The sequence below is a fragment of the Ornithodoros turicata genome, chromosome 3, assembly GCF_037126465.1.
Source record: "Ornithodoros turicata isolate Travis chromosome 3, ASM3712646v1, whole genome shotgun sequence".
Taxonomy (NCBI): domain Eukaryota; kingdom Metazoa; phylum Arthropoda; class Arachnida; order Ixodida; family Argasidae; genus Ornithodoros; species Ornithodoros turicata.
In genome coordinates, this window is record NC_088203.1 from 106,917,011 (window position 1) to 106,944,450 (window position 27,440).

Here is a 27,440-nt window from a genome sequence, read left to right on the forward strand (position 1 = left end):
ATGTACGACGACGGGCGTTTCTCTTTTGTATCGCAAAATTCCGAAGGAAGTTTGCAGCGTCCTTTTAGCATTTCAGTTTGGGTTGCTAAAAAATTATACCATGTACTAGGGAGCCACGATCTTTCCTAAGAAGGCAATTTGTACTTCATCATTTCCTAGAAATGCAGCTTTTATTGTTATTGCTCTTCTCGTCTCGGATGGTTCAGTAGCCAGGCTTCTCATGTGGCTTGATAACTGAAGCACTTGACATGGGGCCTTGTACGGGAGTCGTCCTTAAGTTGTGCTGCCCCAAGTGCGGCAACACACTTCAGACCTACAGACTATCATATGCAAAGCAGCTCGTCCGTGCCTCTGTCTAAAAGCATTTCACTCGAAAGGCAAAACGCCCGTTCAAGTCCGCTATACGAAGATTTCGAGAGCAGAACGGAAACAAGTTCTGAGAACGCCGCGCTTCCGTTCCATGCCGGAAATTGTGATGTCATGTGCGACACATTGCCTTAGCAGACGACGGCATGCGGACCATATTCGTCTTTCGTCATTTTTTTTCCAAAAGGACGCAAGTAGACAAATCAACCATCATAATTCACGAGAGAATCCCACGGGAGCTGTACTATCGCAATTTATTTAAGTTATACCCTATGTAGATCAAGAGCCGCGTCAAACCATTTCATTTGAAACGCATGAATTCTTTCTTGGTTTTGAGAAAACGAGGAACCAACTTCAACTTCTTCTTAAGCTTCTTGGACTTTGCATCGCCGTCCGCTTGAACATGTGGCATCCTTGTGGCCACTTCTCCAACCAACCTTATCGCTCCAGCTTCCAGTTTTCCTTTAGAACCCGGAGGACTTGCCATCGGGGTCTCCCAAGCTTCAGTCTCCTATATCACAACAAATGACGGTTATATAGAAATTTGTGTCAGCGAAGAACGGCGGAGAACGTGAGTCTACTAATACTAAGCGTGTCGAGACGTTTAAGAGTCCAGAGTTGTTCATTTTATGATGACACTAGTATACTTTGTTACAGTTATCAGGAATTAGGCACACGTTCTCATGACCCGTTGACTAGAACGAATGTCTTGGCCCCAGTATAGTACCAATACACACATTGCCGCTCGTACCACTATTCACAATAGATGGCTCATATCACGGAGACACGGATTGGTGATAAACCTCACCTCAACTCACCCAAGAGTTGAAGTGAGGTATATATTTGGATGCAAAGACAGTCAAATGTTGAGGAATTTTCAAGAACTACGGCTTCTAAGGTTGCGAATTTTCTTAAATTTTTCTAAAGGGATGCCTCCATGTTACCTGGAACCGATAAAATCCTTGACTGGAGCTCGCTTCCATGCTCCAGAAGGAAGATCCTGAAGCTAGAATCGCGGCATCTTCTTCCGTTGTCGAAGGGCTTGGAACGTCTCTTTTTACTCTGGACGCCTTGCTTTGCAATGAAGTTGATGACAACAACGGCGTCGCTGTCACCACCGAACTCTCGGGTCTTGACTCGTTGTCTTCGTAGATGGCTTCATTCCAGAAACAAGGAATGCTCGGCGCCTCGTTAGTTGGTGAACCTTCACAAATTATGGCCATATTACAACGCCAGCCTTGGTAGTAGCAGGGAACCTCCACAAAGATTTTAGGAACACACATTAACCCCAGTGGAGATATCCGATAGTGAAAACAACATCGCTTCGGTGTTACTGAGTTGCAAAAGCAGAATACAGAAACCGACACTGAAGATTTTTGTTTAAGTTTAATTTGTACAAGGTTTCGCGTGGAGGTCCACACTTCCTCAGGTACGCTTCCTCAGGTACCTGAGGAAGCGTGGACCTCCACGCGAAAGCTTGTACAAATTAAACTTAAACAAAAATCTTCAGTGTCGGTTTCTGTATTTTGTTTATGTGATCTACAGGACTTGACTCCCTCTTCGTATACGCTTGTGTTGCAAAAGCAGAGAAAGAATGTCCCCATCTTTTCATTGACGTAGACAATCCCATTGGCTCTCGGATTATAAAAAAGAGGAAGTAGCCACCCGGACACCGGGATGACATCCGCGAGGACCCTTGCAAATATGCTGTATAGCAGATAGTCCTTCAATTTGCACTTTTTTTTTTTGGACGGAGTGACATTATGGCCAGACGCCAAGCATGGTTAATTTGTCGTGCTTTGCTCAATTCAAAATGATGAATGTTTTTATAATGTCGTATAAATGAACTAATTCAAATAAACTGTTTTGAACGAAAGAACCATTCTAGGCTAGAATATCGCTGGGACGCTTAAAGTACTGGCTCGGAACCAGTATACGTCTAGCGGAGGTAGTCGCCATAAGCTTATTAGCGTTGTTCACTGTTGGCATACAGCTGTGGTATAAATTTTACCACCCTCCGAAACCTTGCAAAAGTGGATAGCAGAATACCCATGACATCTTGAGGTACGTGAAAAAGCACTCTGGTTTCATATTCTTGGCCTGGTGTATGACGCGTGTTGGTGAACGAGACGACTGGAGTCTCTTGGACGAGATTAAGGCTCATCCGGGGTGTGGAGAAGGATCTCTTCAGATCCATCACCTTCACTGGGGTGTTCAGGCAAGAAGAAGATCGCTTCAGACTCCCAAGCTTGATCCCACTGCTGAGGCGCGTTTCCGTAACGTCATCGCACCCACGCTCTGCCTGCACAGGCAGAGAGGAGTTACCGATATGTAGGGGGAGCAGCTCTGCCGCACATTAGGAAAGATAGTCACTAAGGTCTTAAAATGTAAAGGCAGTGAACAAATACTGAAACTGAAGCAGCGATACTTTGAGGGAAAACGGAGCAAACGGAGGTGCTCCGTGACCTCCCTATACTCTCGAAAGCAACGAGAAATAAGATACCTTCGACAGCATATACACTTGCTCATGCACGCTCTTCGTCTTCCCGGCCAAACTCAATTTCGATCTGCACAGCATTTAGCCATCAGCTCATAATTTGAACATGTCGGAAAGAAAGGCTTCATCGAGGGAAGAGCATGCCAGGAAAAGCGCTGATGAACGCCAAAGCGATACGTTCAGTTTTTGTTTCTACTGGATGCGAATTGTCATGCTGGCGCCACTTAGTCACGCCAGCCCGTTTTTCATTTTCGTCCATGTTTGGAGACCTTCCTGCTCACAGGGCTGGACATCCTAAGACTAGGATCCTAAGAGAATCCTAAGGGCAAACTTCTCGGTAAGTATCTGCTTTCCTCCCTCTCTTTGTTGCACGAAACCCCTCATTGGAGATTCCACTTATTTTCTAGGAAGACCGTGCAAGGAAGAAAACAACATTCTATCGACCATTTGGTGGCGAATTTCGCGTGACACTGTTTTGAGACGTTCGAGTACCTGAGCAACGCTGTCGACTGTCTGCAGGTAGCGTCGATGAATAGGAGCAATGTCCGTGACGAAGGAGCTCAGGTGGCGGTCACTGAGCAGCTCATGCGTGGAGCCAGCACGACGACGACGACTTTCATTTACATACAAGTTGGCGGAGGCCGTGGAAGCTATGAAACCCGGGATGATTAAGAATGAGTAGAACGGGCTCACAGCGGCAGACAGTGCGACGGCAACGGAAAAGAACACCAGAAAGACGCCAGACCAGATGGAGATGGTGATCAGCATGGTTCTCTTGCTGAAGGCGAATAGGAAGTCAAAGGGCATGCTGGACAGATTTACGGAGACCTTTCCAAAGGACCACTGGGAAGCTTCACGAGACAGCGGGCAATATCACACTATAGCGTCTTCTTTTTTTTCATTTGAAAATAATGGTTATGCCGTTGCGGCTTACAGGTCCCTTCCAGGTCACACCGTGAGTAGCCGCAGCGGGGCCGCTTGCAGAACCGAGGATTGCAGAAAATTACCTTCGTCTTACCTGCCATCTATAATATCGGTATTAGGTTACGGAAGGACGCACACCGAGCCAAGGCGAAACTTACTTTTCGCGCGTCAGACTGAGAAGGAACCTGGTTTGGTCCGGCTGTGGTGGAATTCTCGTATGAAAAAAAAAAAAAAATACTTGTCCATGCTATAGACTCTCTAGAGAGAAAAGTTAAATTACCTGAACAAAGACATCTTAATGGAATTCTATAAAATTTAGGTAGATCTTTTCGAATTGCTTTGTACAACATATGGTTATTCGGGACAGACTTCCCTTTGACATTTTTCACAAGGATTTCAATATACATTTCGCTCCGGACCTCCTTTTGAAAGTGAACATACTTTGCTGTGAACATCGATCGACAGTCACCGGGCTTTTTTTTATTACTCCCCCCCCCCCCCACTGCACCCACTTTACGTAGACATCCCGTTCAAAAGAAAATTTATTCAACATTTATCTTTTGTCTCTCCATAGAAATGTCTTAATATAGGGGACATACTTTAGAGCTGCACCTCGCGGCTTTCTTCCCCGGCCCTGAATGGGCGCTGAATGGAAAATAAAACCATTGAATTAAACTGAATATTTTCTGTTGGAAAGCATTACATTTTATATTGCCGGAGCTTTGGCAAATTATTGACAGATGTTGAAAATTGGCCACCGCGTACCTCTTCGAGTTCTGTTGAGTTCCTGTTGTGTGAAAGTTTATCGATGTTTTTTAAACCTGCGCTGAGAAAGGAGTTGAAGGGTGCTGACTAGTTGGTGCATTACTGCGAAGAGGACGAAACTCGAGAAAGGGAGGAAAGACGGGTTTCGTCCTCTTCGCTTTGTTCAGAAGCAATACGTGGCCGTCACTGGCACACGTTTAGGATCGTCGAGGATGATCATTAGTGTCAATTGCAATCGCATAATTGTCCAGTGCTTTCAGGACGTCCACCTCTGAGCGCGTAGCTCGTGCAGTTAGAAAGGCATATACGAACTTTTTTAAGGAAAAAAACCTTCCCGAGAACAGCACCGCAAAGGATACTGCCCGGACGACCGTTTTGTAGGCCGAGCATCCAAAGACACAGCCCACAAGGGGCCGGACCGAGTTATCGAGGGGCCCTTCTCCAATATATGAAGCACCGGAACCCCTTTTCCGCTTTCCACCACGTACGCGCAATTGAAGCGGCACCTTCCATCCAAAAGAGAAAACAGATACCATATATTGCTTGTCTGGCGAGCTTCTGCAAATTCTAGTGTCCTGCTTGCCTCTGAGTCAGAACGGAGGGTAAGGTACCCCAGCTTAATTCAGTTACAAATACATCCAACACTGAAGTGAGGAACTGCTTGGAGTCAGAGCCGTAGCGGGGCAAGTCTGCGCCCAGGGAAGGGTAAACGCCCCCCCCCCCCCTCCGTCTTCGTCACTGCCGTCAGAAGCTCTGTAAACAAAGGAAGGAGAACACTTATTCGTACTGCCGAGATCGTAAATTCAAATTCTCTTAATTCCCGCTTTATACTGCCCAACCAACCTCCCAGGGCCTGCGAAAACCAGGGCCTGCCTCGGCGAAAATAGTAGAGAAACTACAATGCGATTGTGATCGGCGGCATGTTTTGTGGCTGGGTGTCCAGTTGTCGATGTGCAGTGCAAAGGGATCATCACGTTGTATACCTTCATAAACAACTTGGTCTTGTAGCGGCACTTGTCTTGTCTGGTTCCTTCAGAGCTATAAATTATTCGGGCCCTGCAGGAGGGCAAACGCAGTCCACAGACCGACCGCTGTGATGTCGCTCATGATCTCTGTTGTCTCGCGACGTAAACTCCCAATTCTTTTATCTATTTATTTATTTATTTATGATACTGTTGGTCCACAAGTGGGCCGTTAGAAACGGCTGGACTGCAAAACAGGTTCTAGAGTTGCAACAAAATTATACGTATCAACTTGGTTCACAATTATGGACGTTTGTAAACAAGTAAAGCGGTCTATAGTATCGGCGTCGATGGTGAGGTCTGGCTAAAGGGTGTAAAAACGGCTGAGGGCGTCGGATTGTTGGTTAAGCGAGCCTTTCGCATAGAGCCCATCTGTAGTGAACTCCCGGGGAGAGTACTTCTGGCTAGACGACGTGAAAGCGGCTAGAAGTTCTTTCTCGACAGTGACGATCCCCAGGAATCCTCGCATTTGTTGCACTATAGATGGAAGCACGAAGGTGCTGACAACCTGGACTTTAGATGGAAGCGGCCGAATGCCCTCCGGTGAAACCTGTATAGTATCCGAGAAACTCGAGGATCGAGACGCCGTATTCACGTTTCTCCAGGTTGATTAAAGTGCCGTGCTGATGTAGTCTATCGAAAACCGCGCGGAGATGCGTAACAAGTTCTTGCCGAGAGGAGCTGGAAATGAGGAGATCATCAATAGAAGTCATTACGCAGGGGAGGCTCCGCAAAGCGCTTGTCAATAAATCTTTGGAAATTTTTGGGCTCCGTTATGGAGGCCAAACGACATTCGTACGAATTCAAAAAGGCACGAAATGCCACGCGACTACTGACGGTTCTTCTCTTTTTCTTTATTACAGCGACCGTGAACTTTTATATGCACCACGGCTCTGGGGCTCTGGCCCCACAGTTCCCATGGCGCCATCTGCCGTCTGAGGCACGAGCTGAGTTTTCGGCGCAGAGAGGCAGGAATTTCTGAGGTGTTGGGGCAACAACGCCATCGCATTAAAACGGGGGCCATTGGTGCGCTTCTTAGAACTGAGTGCAATCCCATGAAGGTCGAGATTGTAACCCAGATAGGGAAGTCCACCTCGCGTTATTGATTACATTGAGACGAGAAAGGAGTAAGCCGTGTTTCTTTACATTTATATTTTTGTTCTCATCAAAAGGGGCAATGGTTTCGTGTGCAAAGGGTGTCATTATTGTTGCAGTAAAAATGCTCTGTCGAGTGTTCTGGCCATGGCTCATGCAAAGACAGCAGATATGACACGAGTCATCAAACTTATCGGCGAACTGCTTTGACGCCTCGCCGCAGGATAAGAGCTTGCCTTTCTAGCCAGGAACGCTCCCCTGCGTTGATGAAAAACGAGGAGACGTCCTTTTGCTGGAATGCGAATCTCGTTTTCCTGTACCGCCTAAGCAAGGCTAGTGGATAGTGTGTCGCTACTCAGTACCCTTCGCGCAGCAGATCATGCCTCGGGACGACCAAGTTTTCATAAAGCAATCATCTGATGCAGTGCAGCAAACTTCGTGCGGACGCTGTTCCGATACTATCACTCTCCAAGCTCTCACTTTTAAAAATGACGAAAGAACACGAAGGAAAAAAGCTAAGCAGCACATTAGATGAAGTTCACCATGAGCCGACTACTTTTTGCGCTGTTTGAAACTGCTCTCGACGGCCAAGACCACTGATATACCCAGACCCCCTCCAGCTGTTTGGCGACACGCCCCTTGTGCAACCGCTACATGGGGGCCTTTGTTATTTCTACTTGAGACACCTGTTGATAATGGCACGTCACACTCTTAAGACGTAACTGTAATAATGACCCCAGCCCATCCCACTCCCAGTTTTTCGCAACATCTCCAGTGCCTGCGATTCTGTACAAGTCGCTGGTCAAGACTCGATCACTCTGGAACCGCCCATCCCACAGTTTCGTACAAATTGGTGCTGATGGTGACGACCAGGACCAGTACATGAGGTGCATCACGTCCTGAGCTTCCTGTTCTGCAAAACACTAGCACAAACGCTGCTGAGATGAGTTTCCTGCTCATCTTCTCGTATCTACATTGTGCACCGGCTGTCAGTTCGGCTTCTTTCCTCTGGACAAGTTAATTGTTATCAATGTTATATTATGGATAACCCTGTAAATATTTCCTTCCGTATAGCTATATTACGTGATCACTTATGCTTCGCAGAATCAAGCTGAGGAGCAGAATGGCCGTGCATTTCTCCGCTGTGAGCGTCGAAAGTAAAGTACTACAAACAACCAAACGAAAGAAAAGTCTTTCCTGTCGGGCATTCTAGCCGCTGATAAGGAAGAATTACCAAAAACGCTCGACCTTCTCGGACGATAGGCGTGACATGATTGTAAGAGAACACTTGGCTATGAACGCTGTGGAGCCCAAGGCCCCTTACATGGCATAGGGTGTCTGCTGCATGCTCTCGAGCGTCGCAGGCGAACGGCGAGCAGACGACGGAACCGGAACACGAGCGACCACGATGTCCCTAGCGTGACACATTCTTGGCACCTACTTACTGGAGTGACAACTGTCACGTGGCTGCACCGGTCAGTCAACCTGCGGTTGCCACGTTGGACAATGCACCGTAATTAAAAAGCTTAATTGTATAGCCCCGCCTTTGTAGCGAGTACTTCAAATCGGTACGAAGCAACTACTTTATGTGCTCGTTGGCGGGCGGGGGGTCCCCGAAGTGCCACAGCTAAAGGGTTTGCGACAGGTCATCGTTTATCCCAGATAAACGTAACAGACGGCACACTGCACCGATTTTTTGCTGGGGTGACGTGGGGTCTGCCTGCCTAGACTGGCGGCACGTTGCTCCGGGAAGGGATAAAAGGGGAACCCTCGCATGTCTCATTCCGCAGCTTCCTGCACTATACAGCCGACCATGAGGGTACAATTTCCTATTTGGACCTGCATTGAAAGTTTCACAGCGAAGAGGATAAAATAGGCACCGCGAATACCAAAACTCACCATTGCATTGCACTCAGCATTGACGTCACAGCGTCCGCCAGTGAGGCTGCGCATGAGAAGTCACGTGCTTATGGCTGCCAATGGCAACCCTGAGGTCTCTGGTGTCTGTGCTTGCTCGGGGGTGTGTCCGAGGGCTTGTATCTCCTTAAGTACGACACGTAGAAGAATAATTTTGTTTCCTCAGTATTCTGGCGTGCAATACAATGCGTCCGTGATGTAATGAACCCCATGTATGAAAGTGTCCCAACCTCTTGAAGAATGAACCGGTTCGAAACCCCAACCTCTCACAGTCTAACGCCTGGCCAAGAAGCCGCCCAGAACACCCGTCGAGACCTGTATGGTAAGCAAAATTTGAAGTAATAGCCTACTTGGGGGCGCCCACGGCGGCGTCAAGCAGAGCCGTTTATACGGAGAGTTTGGCCATTAGGAGGAGCCTAACTTGAAGCGCGTCGTGCGACGTCACGGCTAAGCCACCTCCCTCGCCGTGCACTATTGTTGTCCCGTTGTCAGCCGGTCGCCGACGCCATATTGTTGCTGATCGTTGTTTACGATGCAAGGAGGGAAGACACGTCCGTACATTGTCCTTCGAAAGCCCTTCGTCCTTGAACTCTTTCAGTTTGGCAACAAAACCCCCCTTATCAGAGGCGGCTGTGATTCATAAGCCGGTTATTCCTGTAGATTGCATTCATTGCGACAACAAAGCTGACGGACAGCATTAATATGGCGCGCATCAGATGGCTGATAAGCGGATTCTGCTTGGATTCAGGCTTTTTGGGCGGAGCAACGACGACTCTGACGTCAAAATAGGCTCCACCCACGAGGCGGCAAAAGATCAGAGAATGGCCAAACTCTCCCTATAAACGGCTCTTGCGTCAAGGGCGTGCTTGACCGAGGGCATATCTTTCTCAAGCGTCGCGCTGTACACGACTGACCGCGTGCGGCGGCGCGGGACCGCAATAAGCCCCGCAGGTCCGAACCAGGCTTTACTGCAAGGTCTCACGTGACCACAATCCAACCAAAGTCGCTTCGTTTCGTGTTACTTCAGCGCGTCCGGCCCGCTATGCCAAACCGTCGCTAGAATGTGCATTTCATTCGCTAAAACGACTTCAATGAACATCGGAAACACGCAAAGCTAGCATTGCTCAGTGATACCCTACTTTGAAACACTGTCATTCTCAGACCTCGCAGCTTTGCGAGCATTGATTTTGCGATTTGGAATTTCGGTATTGTGGATTTTCGGGTCTCGGATTCTGCATGCTAGGATATCGTGGCGTACCCCGTACAGTTCGAGAAACATCAAACAGGCTACTTACCGCGTCCCTGCAGTAACGCAACATAAAATCCCAACGGTGCACCAAAACATTCACACAAACACAGCACACACTGAGAACACCTCAACATGGCAACATGAAATCCCGTGTCATCGTCTCTGAGCGAGACAACACAAAAACGTATTTGTCGAGCACGCAGAGAAACCGCAAAAGGAATGTGTTCCTTATCTTGGCCAGCAGCCACAATGACATTGGCACGTTTCTCCTTTCGAAGCTTGCTATCAATGCGTCAAAGAAGGCACATTCTTATCTTATGTGAATCACACGAGAGTATGCCTGGTTCACGCTGTTGCCTTTCACGCGTTACGGATGCGGCGCGGCAGGGTTGTTATGGTAACGAAGTATGGCGAACCAAAAAGCGTACGCACTGCAAGAGTTGGGCTCGACCGAACTCCATGCGGTACGGATTACTTCCGCCTACGCAGCTGACCAATGAGCGAAGGCGCACTGGAGATCAGACAGACAGACACAGATAGATTAGAGAGATAGAGATACATAGATAGAGACAGACAGAGAGATAGATAGAGAGGTAGATAGAGACTTAGAAAGAGTGGAGGCATGATTGGTCGAACACAGGCGCTTTCCGTATCAAGGGCGCATGTGTCTGCAGCGTGTCATAAGACAACCGCATCCGCGCTCGATCTGCACCGTACCCGCAACGGAGAGAAGTGACAGCGAACCAGGCCAAAGCCTCCTCCATCCACTTTGGCATCCACTCGTCTCTTTTTAGGGCAGCTAGCCACTTTTCTCGCACAGTCGCATCCACCGGCACCTCGTGGAATGATACGCCAGGCACCTTGAATTTTTCCATCTGACCGGCATCGCGGCACGCAGCAGTATGCCATTGAAGTTTGAAAATCCCGCTGCACGAAACAGCCTACACTGTGTTAGTCCGAATATACCGTACACAGCGTGCTGTTGTCACAGTCTGTCGCAGTTTCATTAAACGGAAACGTCTCCAGAAGAAAACAACAGAAAGACCTGAAAACGCACACGAAGAGAAAACCATCTAAAGCAAACGCTCAGTTCAGTCTATGGTCTTTGGTTCAGTACATCCCTACGATCCCTACGTGGCTGTCGACCTCTCGCGGCAGGCGGCGGCGTAACAAGTGCCGGGGCGAGGAGGAGCGAACGACCGGGCGAAACAGGATATCTGACAGGCACAGAGAGTATAGAGGAGGCTTTGACCAGGCATTAGATACATCCCACGCACAGCAATACGGTTTGCAACTTCAGCTGTCCTTTTCGTTTCAAGTCCTGTATCTAAACTTTGTCTTCTGGGTTCAATGGGGTGGGAAGCCACCCGTGAGGAATGAAGTAGATTTAAAGATAGCGTTGTCGATACTTCCCCATCAAGTACTCATGGTCCAACAAAACGCCCCTCATAAAGGGTACTCCCAACTTTCTCTTTCATGTGTTTATCGGAGTCCCCACTTTTCCACGAAAAAGGGCCCCAATCTTTGCGGTTCATCAACTGACAACAACACACACGGAGGCTCTATAACGTTTTTACTATAATTTTTTAAACTAAAAATGAGCACATGTAACTTGGTTATGCAGCTGTTTTTCTTTTCTTTTTTACCTGGCTGCAGACTCACATAGGACTTTTATTTGATTGTTTATAAAGAGCGGTGGTACAAAAGTCCCATCCGCTACTACATCAGAACACATTTCATCGCGTTGCCGTTTATGTACAGAAAACTATGACCACTGCAGTTACGAAATACTCTATTGCTCGATCGTGGATATTGGATTTGCTATACAGTTTACTCATCATGACGCAACAATATGCCTAAGAAGATTACACAGCAGCTAGCAGTACCAACTGGATGACGACTGGCAGCTCTTGAGCACGTACAAGAGGAACAGGTTGGCTAGTACTATACCCATGGAAAAGATGGTCAGCCTCCATATCTGGTCGACGCGCTTCGACAAGACGGTGACCTGGGTGCACACGCCGTTCAACTGCAAAATACAGCAAGTCGATAATTCAAAACATGTCTGCTGCTGCTTACGGTCAGTTACGATACGTGTGTAGAAAACATGTTTTATATACACGTTGCGTTTTGCATGAGATAAAATGATTGAGATATAAAAAAAATATGGAGATGTGTGTTTGGCAAATTTCAATGTTGGACATAGAGTTCTTGCAAATCAATCGAACTGTTGGTTGTATCTGTTGTAATCTTCAATGGAAGCTGACTTCCATTGAAGATTCTAAGCCTTACAATTTGTAATGCCTTGTAGCGTTACGGAAGGCACTCTTTTACAAAGCATTCGAGTGCTGCCACGAAGATGTTCTCGACGAATTAAAACCTCGATACTGAAGGACCCGACACGACACAAGCCTCGTGTCCTTTGTGTGTCTCACGTTTTAAGGTTTTCATTATGACTCGATGTCTGTCATCACCAGCCCGAGTTGATTCCTTGCCATCTTGTCCAAATCCAAGTTGCGATTACACTTTGTAGTACGTAATCATGTGGCGTGTATTGTGTGAGTCACTATATAAGCTAATAGTAGTGTCAACCTGTCAAGCAGCCTTCGAATTCAATGCCCGTTTAGAAGTTGGTACATATTAAGCTTTCTGGTGCTATACGTGCGTTTTTCAAGGCAGCTGGTTCCATCGGTCGTTGAATGCTGCCCGCGGAACAGAGGTATAGGGGGGGCTATATATAGTCAAGCTGGCTAACCCGTATAGAACAACTCTACAACGCACCTCCGAGAACAGTTCGCTTATACTGAAAGTTTTGTCGCCGTCTACTATTTCTAATTGCTCTAACTGCCATCGCTCTGTGTGTTTTTAGGGTGGAGGGGTGACTTACCTGCGTCTGAAGCTCCCCTGTCGTATCCTGAGATGTGTTACCCAACCGAATCAGCTCTTTCGAATCACCCAGCGCCTGCTGGGCCGCTGACTTGAGCATCGATCGTTCCCCCGTTGAGTCCAACTGAACTTCTTGAACTCCGTTATGATACCGACAGCGAAGCCTGCGTTGCAGAATGCATAAAGACCCAGGCACATATCTCTTGAATAGCGCGACAGCAATCCGTTCGATAAAATTCAAATTTCTATACCCAGGGTGACTATTAATTCTGTATAAAATGTGTAATTGCAACGCATTCTTCGCAGCTATGTCCTGCTACCAAGCCGGGAATACTAAACACACGATTCTTTAACAATGCTATAAGGTTGTTTTTTATAATAAGCCCAATATGGCCTGCTCGACAAAGCACACCCGCTTTCCAACACTTCTTACCAGTGGTGTACCCTATCGCTTCTCTCGCTGTCCTTTGCTGTTCTCGTCTTTTTTGACGGCTTTTTGAGTCGCGAGTTCATTAGTGATCCCAGCAAACGTGATATTATATCACAGTATCGATGCACCATGATACATAATTACTTTGTTGCACAAAATTCTTACGCTGTTCTTGTGTGTTTCTTTTATCTCTCTCTCTCTCTCTCTCTCTGTGTGTATTTATTTATTTTTATTTATTTATTTATTTCCTGGGAGGTTACGACGTTGCAGTTTTAACACTGCTCAGTAGCGGGGGAGGACTTTTGCCATGCCTAAGCAACAGCTTCTTCTGCCCGGTCTCCGCACTTGATCCTAACTGATTTTTTCTTTCCTTCTTGTTTTTCTTTCTTTTTCTTTTCTTTTTCTCTTTTATTTCTTTATTATTATTTCTATTTATTTTTTTTGTACAGCCGTTTCTTAGTGAAATGTGCTTCCAAATTGCCGAGTAAGATGCTGGAATTATTTCAGACGCGGTGGGAGTTGAAAATTGCCGTAAAGAGGAAAATAGCATAAAACATAGAAGGCGATTCATTTCGTTATACCTCGTTGGCAGGAGCAAGTATGTAGAACTCTGTAACGTTGTAGTACCCGCCGGCCGAGGCAATGAAACAAGGCAAGACCGGCAAGTACGAATAGAATAGCTTAAGTTGATGCCTTTTCATCGACAACCATCATTGGTTTCTACCTGTGTTCCTTGATGGCTTCCTTGGAGACCTTCTTCCAGTGATCGATCAGTTCTCGGGGGCTGAACTCCAAAGTATCGATTCCAGTTGTCATTATGAGCAGCTTGTCGGTTGGATGTAATTCCGAACCTGTACATACCATTCATGACCATCATTTTCGCAGACTGGAGGCCACCATTGTTATCTCAAAGATTGGTTGGAACAACCGAAGATTGACACTCTTCGGTTGTTCAGCTACCGGCTCGCCCAAATTTCCATTCTGACTGACAATGAACCATTTCAAGAACATTACGGACGGAATGGACGCTGTTGACGACAGCAGCTCCTTCGTAATCATTTCGACCATTTAAAGGGATGTCCAGGAACCCATCTACGAAACAAATACCTTAAACACCGGCCGACAATCTACTTGACATTTTTTTTTTTTTTCGTCCGAAAAGTACTTCGTTATGTTAAAACAGTACAAATGCAAAAACAAAGCTTTCGGTGGTTACATTTATTCGACTTTTTTTTTCTTAGAAGGTAACTGTAGAGTAAGTAAGGCAGGCTAACTATAACTGTAATTTAGTTACTTTTTTGTAATAACATACCCATGACTTGTAAGCAGAGGAAGTGGGCGACCAAGATAAATACCTCAAATTTGGTAAAACTAGGACAAAACGTTTTGTCTCGAATCGGTGGGCGGGCAAAACCCGGAATCGGCTGACAGTGACGTCACTGCCAATTTAATAATTGGTCCAGTCTGTCCAAATGTTTCCTCCCGCACTCATAAACCGTGCCCGGGAAGACAGGTACAAAATAGCGCGCAAAAGAATTTAAAATAAAATGCTAAATACTCCACGTAAAAGGTATTTAAAATGCAGTACAAAATACTCAAAACTGGAAGTGATTTGAGTAGACTACTAAACACTCTAAGAATTATATAAGATACTCTTTAAAGTACCTTAGTATTAGCAGTAAGCGAAACGCGTTTTCTGAACATACAAATGAAAGGGATAAACTTCGTGAATTCAACCAACTCAGAGAAGAACTCGTTAACGTCGGATAAACTTCATCCGCCATACTTAAGCATATCTTTTATTTGCAAGGCCTTGGTTTCAAGTAACGTTTGGTAAACTTTGGTGATATGTTCTGACCCAAAGGTTCGTAATACCTCCTGTATGTCAGCTCGGGTCCTTCAACGTGTGGCGCTTGTTTATTGGTTTTGGTGAACAAAGGAAATAAATGCCCGGGATTCTCTTGTACCTAATCTTCTCTTCTATACACGTCGTACCAGCACTCCCAAACATCAACGTTACTCATATACCTAATCTCCTGGGATTCACCTGGCAATAGGAATAGGAACCGTTTTCTGACGAAGTGGTCGGGCTATTGACAAGCGAGGCCAAGCGTATGGGACCAGCCCATTCTAATGAAAGATGAAGGAAGTACCCAAGGGAATTTAGGCTTCTTAGGCACTTGAGGCTTGGTATGTATTTGTCCTTTCTATGTGTTCTAGCATCAGAACATCAGTTCCCATCATGTTCATCCTATTGTAAACAAGGATAAATGACACGAATTCGCCCCCTCCCCCAAAGAAAAAAAAAAAAGAAAGAAAACTACACTCTTAAAAATGAACTTCACCGCATGGCACGCTCCTAGCCAACCATAACCCCGAATGATATCGTTATCTGCCCTGATTTGTTGAAAACGAGAGGCGTACGCCTTATTTGTGACAATTATGAACAGCATAAGTGTCACAAAAAAGGCGTACTCCTCCCGTTTTCATCAAATCAGGGCGGCTAACGATATCATTCGAGGTTATGGTTGGCTAGGAGCGTGCTATGCGGTGAAGTTCGTTTTTAAGAGTGTAGGGCAAAGCGGGAAAGTGTGCTGGATACGGCTTGACGAGGAAGGAAAGTATTTTCAGTACAGAGTAGCAAGTACTGAAAAAAGTATTTTAAATACTTTAAAAATACTTGTCGCAAGAAACTATTGAGTACAGTACCGAAGTTCCTACCACCGGCTGTGTTGTCTGAGGTTTTCCCTGGGTTTTCCGAAGACCTTCCAGACGAATGTCGGCACAGTTCCCCCTGAAGTCGGCCCAGGACGCATACTAACCCCCTGTCCCCCACTCCTTCCTGCTGTCCTCTCTCCATCTGTCCACGTCTGTACGGCGCTCATAGCCACAGTTGTTTCGCGGCGTTAATACGAAAAAAAACAATACCGAAGTACCGAAAAAAGCATTTAAAATACTGTATTTTGAGTACGTACTCCACGTTCGTACAAGCCTAACCGTGCGGCAGCATTTTTCTTTATTCTTTCTTTTTTTCTTTTGGACTACGATCTATACAGTCCAGTCTGTACATGCCTGACTTACCAGGATTCAGCGCCACGTTAACCTGAACGCTGTCGTTTGTGGGCACGATTCCAAAAAATGGTTTCACCTTGTACGCATCTATATTATTTGTTTTGATCTGAAATAAAGTAAAGATTGCGATGATGGAAAAAATACGCTCATGACAGCGTTACCTTAAAAGTCACGTGGCTTTTGGACGTGTTAGTGATGGTCAGAGTGGCGACGTTGCCTCCTAAATCGTCTCCGCCGAAAACTAAGTCCACTTCTGGTCTGTAAAAAAAAGTCATCTTATCGGGTCGAATATCTATCACAAATCCAGGGGGTGAACACAGTGCTATTAACACTGGTACTGTTTTTGTTTTGGTCTTTATCATCGGTCCCTATCCAATTTCTTATTCTTGTTTTTTTTTAATATTGTTAGTCGCAAAATCGCTCACATTCTAGCCGATCCACGTAACTTATGTAACAACATGTAAGTTATGCATTCCGTTGGTTAAAGTAGAAGGAATGCAAAGCCCCGCCCTTAAGGGAGCGTGGAAAGGCCGGAAAAAAATATCGATTAAGATCACAAGCCCTGAAACACACATGAAATCCTTCAATCCGACCTAGATAGCCTATACGGCTGAGCCTCAAAATGTCTGTCCTTCACCACTGGAACCTATCTGACTACACCACCCCTCATTCTTCCCTATATTAGTAGAATATATCAATACACGTACCTTGGTAGACATGTCTCATTAACTCAAGCTAATAAGTCCCTATAGGCTTCATCAGGCGTAACCTTCCTCAGAAACGACATTAATTCGACCACAACTGGAATATGCATCCATAATCACTTTTTCCAGCGTGTATTTCATCAAAGACTCGATCACCCACACAAAGTACTTGCTCCTCCCGGACGACCGCATCAGCTGGAACCATCATGTCTCAGAACCAAAATTTTATCCCTGTGCAGTGATATGTTTCATAGTAATTCAATTGTGTTCTATTTCTACCGTCTTTATATAACGTGTGCTCCCTCCTATATGTTGCAGGCCATCGGCATCGTTCACTGCCACTGGCATCCTGTCTGCGAGCGTTCGAGTTTTCATTCTTGCGACCATCGCCAGTAACTTCAGGATCCTGCCATGACCCCGGAGCTCCACCACCCTACTTCATCAGCATAAGTTATTGTTACAGTACAGCCCGCGAGTGGAAGTCTGACGCACCTTGTTGCTACCATGGTATCCGCTCGTCTACCGGCGCATGATACTTCTCTCCCAAGCTCCCCGGAGTCTAGAGTATGGCATCGATCACGACCCGATAAAATTGACCAGCCCTCCGCCTTTGCTGGTACCATTTGCAGTTTTGTTGCAGCAACACCCAACTATGCACAGCCTTGTCCCTGGACGAGAAACGCCAGTCCCGATAACTAAATGACGGCAAGTTTAGTCGGGGCATTTCAAAGCAGTCTATTCTACGTTGCCGATGCCATTTCTGGTCTACGTTTCCTCGTAGACACGGGAGCTGTGGTCAGCATCATTCCCCCACACCTGCCGACCGTAGACTGACTTCCTCCACCAGCGACCTCAAAGCCGCCAATTCCTCTGCCAGTGCATGTTTTGGACAATTCCCTTGGCTTTTCATCGTTGCCGGCGTCGTTCACCCCATACACGGTGGCGATGTTCTTCAGCATTTTGACCTTCTCGTCGATACCCAAAGAAAATGCATACTTAAAACTCCACTGATCTGGCCTGCTCTCCAAGTTGCGCTCTACTGGACTTTGTGTCGCAAAACCAGCAGTCCTCTCCCGTTTTGCCCCATGCTGCATCCGAAGCTCACTCACACACCTCCCATCGGCCCTCCTGTCCACGCGCTCCTACGATGGCTTCCTCCGGATGGCTTGGTCATCGCGAAGAGAGAATTTGAGTACGTACTCGAACTCTGCATTACCCGTCAGACATCAAGGCTTCGCCACTTCACATGGTCCCCAAGAATGCACCAGGGGTTGGCGTTCATGCGGTGACCACGGCGCGCTCAACAACATCACTGCACCGGACCGCTGTCACATACCCAGGACTTCACTTCCCTGCTACACTGTGCCACACTATTCTCTACGATCGACCTCGTAAAAGCATATCACCAGATACCCGTCGAGCCTTCCGACATACCGACGACGGCCATTAATACGTACTTCGGTCTCTCGGAATACATCCGTGTACACTTGGGCTCCGGAATGCTGCCCAAACTTCCAAGCGTTTCATAGATGCGGTGCTTTTATGCAGACATCTTCACGCCATGCAACCGTCTTCACAACAAACAGCTCCCAAGACGTCTGTTACAAGTTTCCATTTCAATTGCTCTTACAAGGAGAAGTCTTCACAACGTCGTTGATCTTCGGTAGACTTCCGTGAACGGTAGAACTCCTGAACTGCCTTCGTGTGAGGAATCCGTTCGTCGATTATCTGTCATCCAGGAGGATCAACATTAGATTCGTAGTCGTCTCTTCCAACTTTACTACAGGTTCAAACTAAGCTGACGTGTCCTCCGTCTGTGCACTGCATGACCAGACAACAGGGAGCAGCATCAGCGAGCGACCAGTGTAGCGCTCCAAAGTTGCTTTTCACTGTTCAGTGGCTGCTCCAGGTGTGTCTCCCCGATTTGAGTGCGTCAAAACAGGGGCGCTCACTTAACGCACTCGCTCATTTCACATGACCATCGCCAGTATATGATTGATTATCATTGCTGGCAGTCAGTCTGGTCTTTGACATATAGCTTTGATATAAATAAAAAAATGAAAGTAAATGAAACGAAATATCCGCAATAAAAAGAAAAAAAAAACGTTGTCAGAACGCATTCAAATGGCATTTTGTCTTTTGTGAAGCTGTCAAGGTCAGAAGCACGCTTCTGACCTTGCACCTATAGTTCACCTATAGTGCACCTATAGTTCTCGTTTCATAGACTGCGCCATACGTCGGACCACGTACACGGTACATTGGACTGTCGACTGCGCCATGTCAGGCATAAAAGGGATGACGACGTGGCCCCGCTGGTCGCTGATGGCCGGTTATGGCGAAAACGGTGGCCCAGATGATGTAACCCGTTTAGCCACCTCCTGTTTATTAAACTTATATATACCCCCCCCCCCCCCGTTTAGCCAGACGAGATGTTGAGAAATTAGGGCTTTAGGGTGGTAAATGGCCGAATTGGGAGTTCATGGAAGATGTTTAGTAGTCGACGATGCCCGATGAACACCCGTGGCGCTCGTTTTGTACCCACCTGTCGTTTGCCACGCTGCTAATGATGATGGGTCTGCGGAGGTGATGCTGATGACGTTGTCGCTCACAACGTGCAACGTAACGCCAGTCTGTGATATCATGTCTCCTCCTGCGCTATAGCGAGAAATCTTTTTTCTTCTTTTTTTTTTTCTTCTTCTTCTTTCGTAATGCGGTTGTACATGGCAGTGCCCGTCCCGTGTCTGAACTCTGAAGCATAGCAGTTCACAGGTTGCGTCGCTAGCAGTCGATTCTCGGCAACCAATAAAAAGTGCTCGACTGAGTTGCTGGGAGAGGTCGCCGCGCATTCCTGTAAAGCAATTCTTCTCAAGTGCCTTCAATGCTGCTTTAACGCAAATGACGTAATGGGTATACTGCAAAGTTGTCGGCTCGACCAACTTCCAGATATATGAACGCACCATGGGCTGAAAGAGTTTATTTTTAAGTTGCAGGTTTCACACGCGAAGAGTTTTTTTTTTTTTTTTCCCCTCAGATTATTATCGACAGAACCATTTCTACCACAAGTGTGGAATTTCCGAGAGTTGAACCCCGGCCTTTCGTGAAGTTCGTGTTCCTGCAGAACAAAACTGCAAGGGGAAAACCCATGTGTATGACGCAAACATTGAGTGATAAGTGCATGTCATACACAATTGTGAAGAAGTGGTGTGACAACTTTCAGCGTGGGAATTTTGACCGGCAAAACATGTTTTAAAACACGTGTGTATAACCAGTGTGACCGTGCCGTCATACAAGCAAGCGCTCTGACTATGTTTGACAACATGTTGTCAAACACACGACGATGTATTTGGGCACTGCCGAAAAATGGTGATGGACAAGTTGGATAACCGGGCGTATTCGCCACGACAGTTTTCGTTCGCACGAGTCAGTGTCAACAACATCGTGATGCCCGTGAGTTATTTTACACGAGTAAGTTGTAAGTCAGTGTTCGCGACATTGTGTTGCACGTACGTTCAAAATGGCGACCTCTTTGCCTGCGCACATGGAGCATGAAACAATCGAAAAGCAGCCAGTGCAGCCCCGTCTTCGTCGTCTTCGTGCATTTTGAATAGCGATGTCCGCGAATGGAAGCTATATAAACTTCTCGGTTGGTTACTGTGACACTGACGTGTGCCATACATCACGGTTTAAGCCACTCCCACTGTTCCTCCAGTCAAGTTGTATAACCAGTGTGACCGATGTTTGAACAACATATGTTCGGGACTATGTATAATCATACACGCGTTTGGACCAAACGATGTTGTCAAACAAGAATTGTATAACCAGTGTGACTGAGCATTATACATGCTCCATACATGTTTGAAGCACGTGTATAACCAGTGTGACTCCGGCCTTAATCGTCTTCGACGGGCCGCCACAAAGGATACGGCCCTCGATTTTTGTCGCATACAATCATTACGTCGTCATGCATATGGCAACTGACCGGAGTGCGCTCACCACCTGAGCAGACGACAGAAGCGTTTGTTTGCACATGTCCAATTCACTATCAATCAGAAAGCACTGAAACTTGTTCGTCGCCTTGGAACAGGCAATACTGAACTAGCGAAACGTCAAAGTGAGAGCAAAAGGAAGAACTTACTGAATCTTGACAAATGACGCAACGCCGGTGTGGCGCTGCGAGAACATCTTGAAGCGTGAACGGTAGAACTCCTGAACTGCCTTCGTGTGAGGAATCCGTTCGTCGATTATCTGTCATCCAGGAGGATCAACATTAGATGGATGATCCCTTATCGCTACTTGACGGATTACTGGGATTTAGCTCTGTGATTGCAAACTCTTTTCAGATAAGACTTTGTTGGGGAAAATTGGCGCCGATGATATATTCGAGAAGAAAAAAAGAAAAACAAGTACCGTACTCTGCGGTTTTGTTTTGCTTTTCATCTGTTTGCTTTTCTTCATTTGGTTTCTCTACAAGGATTCCTTTGTAGCAGCACAAGCGCGATTCTGTACCAGAGTAACGTATTTTAGGTGTTCAACGCGCGCGTTATATAGATAAAAAGTATCGTGAGGAGACAGTGTGTGTGTTATGTACCGCATTCTACATTGGCGCAGGAATTTCCCCAAACAGGCCCTGACAGGAATATTTCACGAGAATATACGTAACATCGGGGGCGTGATACACCCTTAAAATGAAAACCAGAGGTGGGGAAAACGAGTACACAAAGAGCCGGCATCGTACGCCTTGGGATGTTGAGGGAGATGAGGTGATCCTTAATTCATTCGAGAATTAATGAAACACCGACTCCGCCGTGAAAAATATTGATAGAGCCTCGCGGCTGTTGCTCCTACTACCCCCGTAGGATACGTTATGATACCTTCAATATATCCACGTGCGTAATAAAACCAAGACTAGAAGCAAAGCTCAATAACGTGTTTCAGGAGGACCCCAAGGACGATTCAGTGAAAAAATGACAGACACCGGGGACCGATATGAACGTCATTCCAACCCTTCCCCTACGGAGACCTCCTTAGGGGGTGAAAAACACGACGTACACAAGGTTCGGATGTACATGTCTAGTTTTGCTCCAGCCCAAAACAGCTACATTCGTCTTACTTGGAGGATATCTTACCTGTCGGTTGTAAGCGTTCTGAAGAAGGAAGTCGACGTCTTCGTGACTGTATTCCAGGAAAGGAAGCTTTTGCTGCAAGCGACACGACACCATTAGAATTTGGACGGCAAACCGCTTCTTCTTCTTCTTCACCTTCTTGTCGGAAAGTGATTTTGCTCGAACGGTTGATATACCAAGGTTGATGGCAGTTGACACGATAACCGCACTTGACGCAGAGATCAGATTGCTTTCCCCAAGTGTCAGCAAGTATAGATGCATCCAGAGACCGACAACTGTGACTTCGCTCATGACCATAGTTTTCTCACCAAGTACAACTTGTATATTTGAAAAACCTAACCGCAATTTATCAACTTTGTTACCAGCGTGGTTCCACTATCCCGTTGCAGCCAATCGAAAGCGGTGAAGCCACAAGGGGCAGAACACGTGGAAACACTCCATCACACAAGCACGTTACTGTTTTCGTAACGCTCAAATATGACGTGGTAGTGGGTTCGGCCCAAGTCAATGCGTGCTCATTGCCTTCTCTCCCTCCTTCGCTACGTGGACATTAAGAGTCAGAATTGGTCTCCTACTTCGATTCGCCGTTCTGCGAATTGAAGGACTCTCAAATGACTCGATAAAAAAGATAGGGCGCAGACTAACTGGTGCATGATGATGAAGGAACGAATAACCGTCTTGTGCTTGTCTTCGTGTCCCGTGTCTCTCGGTTATTCGTTCCTTCATCTCAAATGACTGCAGCTCACCTGGAACTCGCAGACCTAAATATTTAGACAAAAAGTGCAAGATGCGTTCCAGAAAATCAGTTTTGAGAAAGATTGAGACCATTTTGCGCTTTACTTTCAAGTTTTCTCATTTAGTACGCGGGGACGTTCAATCACAACTCGCAGACGACGGTGGTTCGTCTTCATAGACATGACCGCTGAAGGCACGTTCGTGATTGGCTGCCGCCTTTGAAAACACGATCCTGATTGGTCGACTCGTAATTGTTACGTCACGTCGACGAGCGCGCAGGCTTTCTGGATCTAAGTGGTGTCGCTCCAGTCAGCACAGCTCCCCTCAAGTGAGACCTCCATCCTTGCTTCGTGCGCGCAGCCAATGTTGATTCGCGGTGCTAACAGAGAAAGGCACGTCGTCTATAAGCGTTTATTGTGCTGAAATTCGACGACAAAGGGGATCGAGGCCAAGGTACTCAGGCAAAACTACTTTTCACGTATTTGGCTTTTCTTTCTTTTTCTTTTTTTTTTTTAGAGTGAGAGGATACTACATATTTCTAAAGTTAACAAAACAATGCAGTGTAAGATGTATTCCAATGGCTCGGCTATGGAGAAACATTATGGAAACGTTGTGTTTACCGTTCCTCCCATGTACGAAGGTAGGTTATCCCTATCGACGTAATTCAGGATAGTGTTTTTGTCCACGAATTTTATCCTTTCCACTCCTTCAGCCGGGAGCCAAGATTTGATCACTTTCCAAGCGGCTGCAAAAAGAAATCATCGCTATATACTAACAACGTACTATGGAAATTTCTTTTTCAAACAGTGAAAGCATGGTTAGGTAGAAAGCGAGCTGGTGATAAGTATCCATAATAGCAAAACCCCGTGACAAGGGGCGCACAAACAACGGCTCAATAAACGACGCTTCTCGTATCGCCTCAAATGTCACGGCGCTTGAGACGTCGTGTGTGTATGTCCCTGCTTGTCCCTCGTCTCGGGATTTGGCTATCATGGATGCATTTTGTCGGAGGAAAGCTAGAAACACTACTTAGCCGGTTCTTGGTCAGCTCATCAAATAAATTTGTGCTTGTACTGCGTAGCACCTTATCGGGCTTCTTATTATCTGTTGAGTCTGCAGTAGCGTTAAAGGTTTGTTTCAACCTACACGGGACAAACCCGTAAACTTATACTCCCGCAATAAAGTTTTACAGGGCATAACGAGAGGGGAGGGGCATTTGAATGAGAAGCGAACCTATAGAAAGAGAAAAATGTTTTCGGAGGGGAGGAAGATTCCCCCCCCCCCATTCCCCAAATGTACCACTAAAAAGGGTTCGAACCCACGAAACCTCCTCAGACCAAAAAGGGATCATTCTCATTGCTGTAGTACGATGGAATTAACTATGGATGAGCAAACCAAATCCTCGAATCCTACGTAGGGATTCGAGATTCGGGAATCCGAATCCCAGTGCCCAAAAAAGCGAATCGAATCTTTCGAATCCACCAACCACATGTTTGTTTCCTTCATCGTAACTAAGCAGCACAAGAACGCGGATAAAAAACGAAGACAGGACGACTGCTAACTCTCAACTGACAGCCTTTACTAATCGAAACATATATATATATATATATATATATATAAAAAGGGGGGGGGGGGAGACGGTTCCTAACAAATTGACATCGTCGGATTGAACTGCAACGTGTTCTCGAGATAATTTATCTCCACGGGGGAGAGGTTTAGTGACGGATCGCTTACGCATTGATCATCCTCGTGTTTAGCAATGAAAAAAGGCTTCTACTATCTCCATGGTAAGCTGCTTATTGTGTACTGATAGCACGTGTGTTCGCGTGAGGTCTGGTTTGCACCCACAATCACGGCAGTGCAAAGCGAGGCGCCCGGATGGTGTTCGCTTAATGGATGCACCATGTTCCCGAAGTCTGACATTAATACATGTTCCGGTTTGTCCTATATATACAAACGCATCCGCACTGCAGCGGGATATGGTAGACCACACGTGCAGTGCGGACGCGTTCACATAGGACAGACCGGAAGATGTATTAATGTCAGACTTCAGGAACATGGTGCATCCGGGCACTTCGCTTTGCACTGCCGTGACTGTGGGTGCAAACCAGACCTCACGCGAACACACGTGTTATCAGTACACAATAAGCAGTTCCGGATTGGTCCCATCTCTAGAATTAACCACTCCTTGGAAAGTGTCCAACTAAACAAGTTTGTGTATGCTTTTACCGTTTATGTTCCATACAGTTACGTGTCATGAATACGGTTTCACGAGCGTTGTTTTTCGCGTGCTTCTTCTCCGTATCAAGACGAGCTAGAAAAGACGATTGGTCGATCACGTGATTTTCTCGTCCTTTACTATTTCAGTGACCTACTCACTGTTGTAAAGCCATGGCATGTCATAGACCAGGATGAACCCTGAAAGAAATGTCTCGATATAGTCCACGTGAGCGAAAGTAAAACGTAATAGTTGCTCACCCAGCGCCCATGGATAGTACGACTTGAAGAGGTTTATTAAGAAGCCGATTTGTTCCATGTCCTGCGGAGAAAAAATGGACTGTTATTGAAGAGCTTCAGTGAACCGAACGCGTTCGCTTCAAGCAAGTTCGTGCGCATGCGCAGTGTTAGCGAACACTATAAACGGGAGCGCTAAATCCTGGCCAGCGTCGGCTACACCTTGCACTTGAACGTCTCATTCGATTCATTCGAAAGCAAATTACACTGAACGTGCAACATAACGTAAAACATTCGAAAAGTAATCTTATATACTGTTTCACCTAAAGTTATAAAAAAAATTGTAACTGGCGACATACTCACCGGAGGATTGTGGAACTTTCGGCAATTACCTTCCGTGAACTTTTGCCGCCATTTAGGAACGCTTTGGACAACTTTTAATTGAAGGAAATTTATTTTTGCAATCCAACTTTGAAAATTGCCAAGCCAACCTCACTTTATTTACAGCAATACGAAGTCTTCCACCGATAGCCGCAGACCGAACAAAAACTATGCACAGTATAGCAACAGAAATAGTCGAAAAAACTTAGTATCCATCAGACGCTGCCTCTATAACGACACGCACTTGGGATATATAAAATTATGCTCCAAATTATTTGACCACGTGCGAGAAGATCTTAAGCAGGCAGAAATCTTGGTGTGTGTGTCACACGAGCAACATGCAATGCTTTCAATGTCTTACCAGATTGGCGTATCCGGAGCCTGCACAGTCGAAGACGAAACTCAACCGCACACAGTCCAACTCGTACAGGAGTTTTTCCACCCAGAAGACGAGGAAACGCTTCATTTGTTTGGACATTCTTTCGTTCTTGCGATGCAGTTTCACCCGGGAGATAACTGAAAGATAATTTACACGCTTTCATCCCTTTACGATGGATCCAACTCTTAAAGGGAACGCTTTGCCGTTTCACGAAAGTTCCCCAGAAACTATCCAAGAACTTTCTTTTTGGCAAACCTCCTCGAGGCATCGCATCATTTACACACACTCGTTAGTTGAAAAAGAAATCCGGGTTTTCCTGCAGACGCACCGGCGCAAAATGAAGCCGAAAAATCCCTCAGAAATGTGCTCTCTTGCTCAGCTATCCGCCTGGTTCCCATACGGGAGTGATGGAAGATAAGAAACAGTCTCAAGGGACGTTTCAGTATTCCTTCTCTTTTACTCGATTGACTGATAAACAGCGTTTATATCCAGCAACAGCACTCGAGTGCCATGTGACAGTCGGGTAAAACGGCGCTGGTCGAGTAGAGAAAGGGAGGAACACCTCGTTGGGCCTGTAGGTAGTTCATAACAGAGCAAAATACACAGAACACATACAAACAGCGCACACAAAACCACTCTTCAGAAGATTCGTAAGGAAAGAGGACGAGAGTCGCCGATATATTCTTATGGGCACCGTCCTCATCATTGGCACGGTATATAAAGGTACGGTAAAGCAGCAGACACGTAGATCTGGCTGCGCTGTCTGGGGTTTTCCTCAGATGCTTTCAGACATATTTCTATCGACAGATTTTTCCGTCATCCTAACGACACCGGTGGCTGCCTCAACGTCTGCAGTATACACAGTTTTGTCCAGAGTTTGAAGACAGAAATCCACCAAGACTGGCCCCGTCCACCGGAGGTTATGGACCTCGACTTTACTCTAATCCAGCTGAAGAGTGCGTTGAAACATCCGAATGTGCGATCGTCCCCAGGACCAGATAAAATCACCTATGCCGCACTGCGAAACCTTGACGAGCAGTCACTCCAAGCTCTCCTTCATGTTTATAATACGTCTTGGCGACAGGAATCCGTACCATCTACCTGGAAGGAGGCATTAGTTGTTCCCATCCTGAACCAAGACAAACCCTCAAATGCCCTATCCTACTTTCGCCGTCTGAGCCTGACAAGCTGTATGGGAAAACTGATGGAGAAAATGGTTGTGCATCGCCTCGACTGGTGCCTCGAAAAACAAGGTGCGTTCCCTCAGGAAATGGCTGGATTTCGTCGCCCAAGAAGCACCATCGATCCAGTTCTCGACGTCTCCACAGTCCAACATGCTCGTGCTCATCGGCGGATCGTTGTATCGGTCTTCCTGGACATTAAGCGCGCGTATGATACCGTCTCGCACATCTGTGTGCTCCACGGCTTGCGGTCTTTTGGA

The 27,440-nt window shown here is 46.4% G+C and overlaps 2 protein-coding genes across 3 annotated transcripts in view; both read right to left on the reverse strand.

Moving 5' to 3' along the window:
* Nucleotides 1–582: 582 nt before the first annotated feature.
* LOC135389133 (uncharacterized) lies at nt 583–10,081 on the reverse strand. Of its 2 annotated transcripts, none has more exons than XM_064619143.1 (4): nt 9,882–10,081; nt 2,416–2,668; nt 1,311–1,570; nt 583–877 (listed from the first exon to the last, which is right to left on the reverse strand). In XM_064619143.1, exons 1-4 carry the CDS (start codon nt 9,903–9,905, stop codon nt 668–670), a joined length of 747 nt encoding a protein of 248 aa, XP_064475213.1. In that variant the 5' UTR covers nt 9,906–10,081; the 3' UTR covers nt 583–667. The 2 variants fall into 2 exon arrangements, with proteins under 2 accessions (XP_064475213.1, XP_064475212.1); XM_064619142.1 differs by lacking the exon at nt 9,882–10,081 and adding an exon at nt 3,356–3,735.
* A 1,310-nt stretch (nt 10,082–11,391) lies between these two features.
* The window catches only part of LOC135389134 (motile sperm domain-containing protein 2-like), a 30,288-nt gene continuing 14,239 nt past the window's right edge, over nt 11,392–27,440 (reverse strand). Inside the window, exons 4-14 of the mRNA XM_064619144.1 lie at nt 25,982–26,136; nt 25,264–25,324; nt 25,165–25,203; nt 23,406–23,530; nt 22,054–22,125; nt 21,063–21,172; nt 16,385–16,481; nt 16,233–16,329; nt 13,876–14,002; nt 12,723–12,885; nt 11,392–11,864 (exon numbers count right to left, since the gene is read on the reverse strand). Coding sequence (XP_064475214.1) covers nt 11,712–11,864; nt 12,723–12,885; nt 13,876–14,002; nt 16,233–16,329; nt 16,385–16,481; nt 21,063–21,172; nt 22,054–22,125; nt 23,406–23,530; nt 25,165–25,203; nt 25,264–25,324; nt 25,982–26,136 — 1,199 coding nt within the window. The 3' untranslated portion in view covers nt 11,392–11,711. The remainder of the gene's footprint in view (nt 11,865–12,722; nt 12,886–13,875; nt 14,003–16,232; nt 16,330–16,384; nt 16,482–21,062; nt 21,173–22,053; nt 22,126–23,405; nt 23,531–25,164; nt 25,204–25,263; nt 25,325–25,981; nt 26,137–27,440) is intronic.